Genomic DNA, 7806 nt, shown 5'->3' on the forward strand with positions numbered 1-7806 from the left:
GAGTCTGATTTCTCTTCACCCCCATATTTATATAACTGGTTCTTCTCGTCCATTTACTTAGCTTTTCTCAATCCCATTTAGTATTCTCTTAATTTTGTTTTGTTCTGTTTGATCAGATTTTCAGTTCTCAGTAATATTAGTTATGGTATTTGTTAAGCGCTTATTGTGTACCGGGCACTGTACTAAGCCCGGGTGTGGATACAAACAAATGAGGTTAGATACAGTCCTTGTCCCACGTGGGGCTCACGGTCTCAATCCCCATTTTACAGATGAGGTAACTGAGGCCGAGAGAAGTGAAGTGACAAAGTCACACAGACAAGGGCCAGAGCACTATCTGCCAAATGCTGTAGTAATCATCAGGCTAGATACGAGATAATCTCTCCTCCCCTCCCTATAGCCCCGACTCCCTCCCCCTGCTCTACCCCACTCCCTGCAGCACTTGTGTGTATACATTCGTATTTATGATTCTATTTATTTTATTAATGATGTGTATATATCTATAATTGTATTTATATTGATGCTAGTGATGGCTGTCTGCTTGTTTTGTTTTGTTGTCTGTCTCCACCCTTCTAGATGGTGAGCCCATTGTTGAGTAGGGATTGTCTCTGTCTATTGCCTAATTGTACTTTCCAAGCGCTTAGTACAGTGCTCTGCACACAATAAGCACTCAATAAATGCGATTGAATGAATGAATAAGCACAGTCCCCAGTTCACACAGGGCTCCCGGTCTCAGTAGGAGGGAGAAGAGGCATTGAATCCCCATTTTACAGATGAGGAAACTGAGGCACACACAGGTTTAGTGACTTGCTGCCTAAGGACACACGCAGGAGGGTAGAGGATGAGCTAGGATTAGAACCCAGGTCCTTTGACATAATGGCACTTGTTCTTTCCGTCAGGCCATGCTGCTTCAAATTAGTAAGATCGCATCAGTGTTCCATTTACACCTTTCCCCAGATTAATAAAGTAGATGTTAACTGGGAAAGGATCCCATCTGCATCTCACTAGGAAGCTGTCATTGGAGACACAGTCTAAATATTTGGCTGTTTGTTTTTAAAAACCCTTTTTTAAAAAACACCCTTCACTCACCAGTTGTGCCACATACTAGCGTCCATTTGTATAGGTGGGGATTTGCGTTCTAAACTTTTGTGCCACTCTAACAGATGATTTACCTAAAGGGATCTCTTTTTTTTTTTTCCTTTGCTTTCGCTGCTGCTTTGTAACTATTAATCTTGAAGTGCTGAAAAAACAAAAGAAACCAAGTTGGGAGTGATTTTTGTCCCTTGAAACCTAGTTATTTACTACTTACAGTTCCGTGACCTCTTTCTGCATCCTGCCCGTTCTTTTGCTAGGCCTTCAAATGAGATTACAAAGTCATTCTGAGATTGAATTCTTTCCTCCATGGTCATTAGGTACTGTTTGCCATTTTCTCCTGTACTTCAGTCTTCTGCCACTCTTCTAGCCCATCGGGACTTTTCAGAAGTAATATTCCTCTATCAGTTCCCTTGTGTACATTCCTTTCATCTGTGTGGGGCCTGCCTTCCTCTTGGTTCTACTTTTTATTAAAAACTTTGTCTTTTTGTCCAAATGATCCCAGATGCTTCTCTCTTAACGTTGTACAAGTCTTTCCGGTTACGCAGTGTGGCTTAGTAATAATAATACTAATGATGATGATGGTATTTGTAAAGTGCCTACTATGTGCCAGACACTGTACTAAGTGCTGGGGTGGATATAACCAAATTGGGTTGGACACAGTCCCTGTTCCACCTGAGGCTTACAGTTTCAATCCCCATTTTACAGAGGAGGTAACTGAGGCACGTATCTTGTCCAAGGCCACACAGCAGACAAGTGGCGGAGCTGGGATTAGAACTCACTACTCCCAGGCCTGGGCTCTATCCTCTAAGCCATGCTGTTTCAAGTCCCGGCTTTGCCACTGGCCTACTGTGGGACCCTGGGCAAGTCACTTGACCTCTGATTCCACATATGTTCAGTGGGGGGAGAAACAGTTTGAGCCCCGTGTGGTTGGGTCACAGTCTGGTCTCATGCCTTCTGAATACTCCAACCCTTAGTAATAGATGCCATTATTTTTTTATTAGGATCATTTCCTCTTTAGCGTTTCAGTCACTTTAACAGTAGCCTATCTTCGGTTCCTATTTTGGAGGCATTTTCTTCCATCTCTGTGGATGGATTGATAAGTAACTCGGTTAGAGTTACGTGGTGTATGTCAGTATCGGTGTTTTTCCTCACAAACGGTGACTCTTGATTTTCCTCATCTTTCCTCTCATTCCCCTGAGACCAGGTTAGGGTGGCTTAACCAGGTATCAGCATCCATTGTAAAATAACAAATCTTTTTGAGGGGTGAGTCGAGCCTTTTTTTTTCTATTGAGCTGGCTAACCGAAATGGATTATGCTCTTGATTTGCCATTTCTTTACATTTTTCTTGAATATTGAAGTTTCATGTCTTTGACCGTGCCTCGGTAGATGTTACCTATTGAAACCTTGACCTTTGGTAGTGGATTCTACTGCTCTCTTATTCTGTGATCCTCGGAACCCTCGTTGAATTTTCTTCATCTCGACAGTGGCGTTTTCTCCTTTTCAGTCTCCCTGTCGGCCCTCAGTGAAACCCAGGAATGTATGTGTATTGAAAAAACTGCTTTGTAAATGGAAAAAGAAATGATGGGCATTTTGAAAATCAGAAGTCCGTATTTTGGCAATTATGGGTCTGCCGCAAACATGCTATTACTATGGCATAATCACATGGCTGTGACAGAAAACATGAGTCAGCAGGTACTCTTTTCTGATTAGGTAGTAGAAATCTCTTGCTTCTGCAGTGAGATGGTGGAGCATTTTAACTTTGCTCCTCTAGTCAGTCTCTCCTGAAAAACGGGAGCTGCCATCATTAAGCCACCAGCAATTAAAATACCGACTTTAATTGGTTCCCAGTAGACGAGTCATCACACACAGACCACCGCCGACGAGAAGGTTGACGTGCTCCTTGCCACACACGAGCCGAACCCTCTCAAGGTGCAGAACAGACAAATGGTGGTGAATTATTTTTGAGGAGGACGCCATTTCGAAGACACGCTCGAATGTCATGTAGCGGTTCGGCGTTCCAAACCTGGATTTTCTTTTTATGTCCGACATGGAGTAAAACAATTTGATGAAACTCAAGATTGGCCTGGCGAGGCAGTGTGGTCTGGTGGAAAGGGCGTGGGATTTTCGAGTCAGGAGTTCTGAGTTCTAGTCTTGATTCTGCCACTAGCTTGCAGTGTGACCTCGAGGGAGTCAATAAATCTCTCTAGGGCTCGGGTGTCTCATGTATTAAATGGAGACGATGAGCCCATCTTCTAGACTGTGAGCCCGTTGTTGGGTAGGGATTGTCTCTATCTGTTGCCGAATTGTACTTTCCGAACGCTTAGTAACAGTGCTCTGTACACAGGAAGCGCTCAATAAATACGATTTAATGAATGAATGAATGATAATACCCTGCCTCTCCCTACATTACAGGGATGCTGGGGAGTAAAAATGAGATAATTGATGTGAAAGCACTTTGGAAAAAATTAAAGTGCCCTACAAAAAAAATCAAGGTATCATTACTCTTATTACATAGTTGCACCAGAAGTTCTGATAGTCAAAGCCCCAAGGTTGGAAAAGTCTACGCTTTGGCCCGGGTTCACGTTCTTTGGAGTCTAAGAGCACAAATGAAATGGGAAATCGGGACGATGAAAAATAAAATCCACTCTGCCACTTTCTGATTGTTAAACATTTCCCTGCAAAGGGGCCCAAACAAAAATATTAATGTGAAATCCCTTCCGTGTAAATAATGTAAGCTGCAAGCAACACGGACAATGCCATTGTGTTTTTAGCGATTGAGTTTTTAATTTGAAAAATGTGTCCGGGAAGAGTGTGCCATGGCATCATTTAGTTTTTAGTTGTGTGATCTTTCGTTTAGCAAGTCCAGGGTTTCCGACGTTATGACAATGCAGAATTGGTACTCATTAGAGTTTTCTGTTTCTCATTTAGATTCTTCTCAGTCAGCTAAATGAAATGGTTCTTTCTAAAACCAGTTTTTTAATAGAATGGGAACCGATTCAAGAAAGCCACACGGTTTTTCAGAAATCGAGTGTTTCCCACATTTGCTCCCACCCTTCCTGCAGATTCCAGCCAGGCGTATGCATTTTTAGACATGAAAACCGAGAAATGAATTTGCATGTAAACCTGGCAAGTGTGTTATGGTCAATATTGGAAATTTTGGCACGTGCATTATTCCTGGTCGAAAGGGCAATTTATGACCTCAAGGGGATCACGCTGGGTAGTATATCCGACCACTGAAGTCCTCCTGCTCCTACAGTAGGTGTCAAGCAGTCAGTCAGTCAATGAGTGGCATTTATTGAGCACTTACTCTATGCCGAGAACTGTACTGAGCCCTTGAGACGATACATTATAATTCATTCATTCATCAGTCGTATTTATTGAGCGCTTATTGTGTGTAAGCATTAGGGAGAGTACAATATCCCAAAACAGTCCCTGCCCATAATGAGCTCACAGTCTACAGGGCGAGACAGACATTAATATACATATATATATATATATACACATACATATATATATATATATATCAGAATTGGTAGACTGAGTCCTGACCCACAGTGAGCTTACATTCTAGAGGGAAAGACAGAAGTTTATACAAATAAATTACGGATATATACATAAGTGCCGTGGGGCTGAGAGAAGGGCGAATAAAGGGGGCAGTTCCATTGCAAGGGTGACGCAGAAGGGAGTGGGAGAAAAAGAAATGAGGGCTTAGGAATGCACTTTTAGTAAAGATTTGAAGGGGGGAAAGTGATCTTAAGTCAGATATGAAGCGGGAGGGAGTTCCAGGCCAGAGACAGGATGTGAATGAGAGGTCAGCAGCCAAATAGATGAGATCGAGGTCCAATGAGTAGGTTGGCATTAGAGGAGTGAAGTGTCGCCACCAGGATGGAGATAGCATGAGTGTAGTCAACGCAGCCACCTTCCCGGGTCACTGGCTCTCCAACTGGAGAACGTGTCTGTTAGATTGTTGTATTGTATTCCCCTAAGCTCTTAATATAGTGCTCTCTGCACACCATAAGCGCTCAATAAATATGATTGACTACTAAAGGTGGGGAGGGAAGCCACAGCTGCCCGTCACAAGACCCGTCCCGGCTATGGAAGGGAACGGGATTCCACCACCCAAACCCACAGCGTCCTCAACTCCCCTCCTGGGGTCAGATCTCTTCCCACCGCCCAACAAAGAATCCCCGCTGGACAGTTGGCCACAAAACAGAGTTCAAAGGGAAGCTAGCCAGGGGCAGAACCAGGCGTCCCTTGCTGACTTGGCAGTATTAATATCTTGGCACTTGGGCAGTGTTCCCCCACCAAAGACTGTAAGCCCATGTTGGGCCCGGATCGGGTCTACCAGTAGGGTTATGTTGTAGTTGCCAAGCGCATAGTACAGTGCGGCTTGAGAAGCAGCATGGCATAGTGGTTAGAGCCCGGGCCTGGGGGGTCAGAAGGTCGTGGGTTCTAATCACCTCGCTGCTTGGTGCCTCCATTCTCCCACATGTAAAATGGGGATTGAGACTGGGAGCCCCACATGGGACAGGGACTGTGTTCAACCTGATTTGATTGAGTCCACCCCAGTGCTTAGTACAGTGCCTGGCCCACAGTAAGTGCTTAACAAATACCACAGTTATCAATATTATTATTACAGTGCTCTACACCCAGGAAGCACTCAAATGCCATTGATTGATTTGGTATATTAATTTCCTTTAGTACTTTTAATATCTTTATTTCGGGCACGGGGAGATTTTTTTATAAACAAAACCTAGACTGAATTACAGGTAAAGCAGGAGGACCAGTTTTAGGTGAGATCCCGTTCATAGTTCCATTTTTGACCACTGAATTTTTTGTCTTTTCTCTCACCAGGAATATCCTGGCATCGCCATGGAGATCTAACCCGGAACGTGGTCAGAGACAGACGACACTACAGAAGATTCTGTTGATCTTTGACAACTCTTTTGGTCAGGAGTTATCATAGAGAATTGGCACTAATACCGTAACTTTCTTGATAAGATAACTTTATTTTTCAGTAGTGGAATGCTGCAACTTTTTTACAGCTAACGATTGCTTTTAAATTACAGTATTCATCTGGAAAGTTATGGTAACTTTGGTTTCTTTTGCAAAAAAAAAAACCTCAAAGAATCACTTGAAGGGAATTTATTTATTGATACCATTTTCTCTGAGCATGGTTTTATGGATAGAACTTGTTGAGTTGTTATATCCAGAGGTTTATATGTTGAAAGTTTATTGCTTATGTAATAAAAACCAAAACAAACAAACAAAAAACCCCCAATCCAAGTGTCTGAATTGTTCAGTGATTGTAAATAAGCTCAGAACTCTCTGAAAAATTACCTTAAGAGTTCATCAGCTTTCACTGATTTTTTTTTTTTAATGAAGTATTTCCTCTGTGTTTCCGGTAAACTCTTAAGGTTTGTGATTCGCAGTTCTCACCTTTCCTACTAAGCATATTAGAGGAATCCTAGAAAACCAGGGAGGTGAGGTATTTTGTGATGATAGTTAAAGCAACATTAAGAAGTTCACATTGGTGTAATGGCTAAATGGTCATTTTTCAGATGTATCGCTCTGTTTCGGTGCTGTTGCTCAAATTTGAAGGCCAGGGCATTTTGTAATCAGTGATCTTTGAATTCCTTTTTTATAGGTAAGCTGTACATGAGCTAAGTTTCTAAAGCGGGTTTTCTTATTAAAGGGAATTTTGAGTAGTTTTTTTAATGGAGAGGTTCAATTTATACAATGTTAAAAATCCCACATGTTGAAAGAACACATCCTTTACGATGTAAACTGCTGCCAAGATCTAGGTGTTGGGTGTGGGTTTAAATGAAGTTCACGTCTCAGTTCTGCATCGCCAGTTGCTAGACTTATTCACAACTTAGATCTGCTCTTTTAGAGTCTGTCGAGCTCTCTCTTTAGATGAAAGTAAAAACATTTAGTTATCCTTGCAAGGAGCAGGAGCAGAAGGGCAACTTTTTGTATTTTAATTTAGTCTCTCAGCCAGGCCCAGTACATGGCTTATTTTCAGAAACGGCGTCTAATGGATCGAAATATAAAAGTGAAGGTGCATTCTTTAATGATGACTCAATTTATGAAAGGAGTATATCTGCAAGTATATAATGACGTGCAATGTATCCTTAAAGGGAGTGAATTGTTTTTCGGGGCGGGTGGGGGGTGGCCCAGAGGGAGGTGTTCGTAAAATGGAAGTGACTTTGTGGAATAAGAGCTCTTGCTAATGCAGCGTTAATCAGGTAATAAATGTAGGTATGTTGTTCCCGTTTAATGTTTGATTCCGTTTCTGCAACTAAAGGTTTTAAGGCTATTACCCGCAAGTCTTTTTGATCAAGAAGGAGTATTTACTTAATAGTAGTAGTAATAATAATAATGGTATATATGAGTGCTTGCAAGTTACCAGGACCTGTGTTTGTTACCGCATAATCAGACCGGACCCAGTCCTTGAACCAGGCGGGTCTCATTGTCTCAGAAGATGGGAGAGAAGGCATTTCCCACCGATATTCAGATGAGAAAATTGAGGATCCAGAAACTTAAATGACTCGTCCAAGACCACACAGCAGGCAAGTGGCAAAGCCAGCTGGGTCTTCTGACTTCCCTAACCTGTACTCTGTCCCCTTGCTACACTGCCTCCCTTTCATTCCTCCTGCATGGGTGTATGCTGCCCAGAAGGATCTTCTAAATCTGAAGCACAAAGTTATCTCC

General features: G+C 42.4%; 1 protein-coding gene across 5 annotated transcripts in view; it reads left to right on the forward strand.

Annotated features, from left to right (window-relative positions):
* BCLAF3 (BCLAF1 and THRAP3 family member 3) overlaps positions 1-7372 on the forward strand; it is a 48218-nt gene extending 40846 nt beyond the window's left edge. For all 5 annotated transcript variants that reach the window (XM_029079856.2, XM_029079855.1, XM_029079854.2 and 2 more), the window contains one exon: positions 5947-7372. In XM_029079856.2, coding sequence (XP_028935689.1) covers positions 5947-5976 — 30 coding nt within the window. In that variant the 3' untranslated portion in view covers positions 5977-7372. The remainder of the gene's footprint in view (positions 1-5946) is intronic.
* Positions 7373-7806: the final 434 nt, after the last annotated feature.

Source organism: Ornithorhynchus anatinus, chromosome 15, assembly GCF_004115215.2.
Source record: "Ornithorhynchus anatinus isolate Pmale09 chromosome 15, mOrnAna1.pri.v4, whole genome shotgun sequence".
Classification (NCBI taxonomy): domain Eukaryota; kingdom Metazoa; phylum Chordata; class Mammalia; order Monotremata; family Ornithorhynchidae; genus Ornithorhynchus; species Ornithorhynchus anatinus.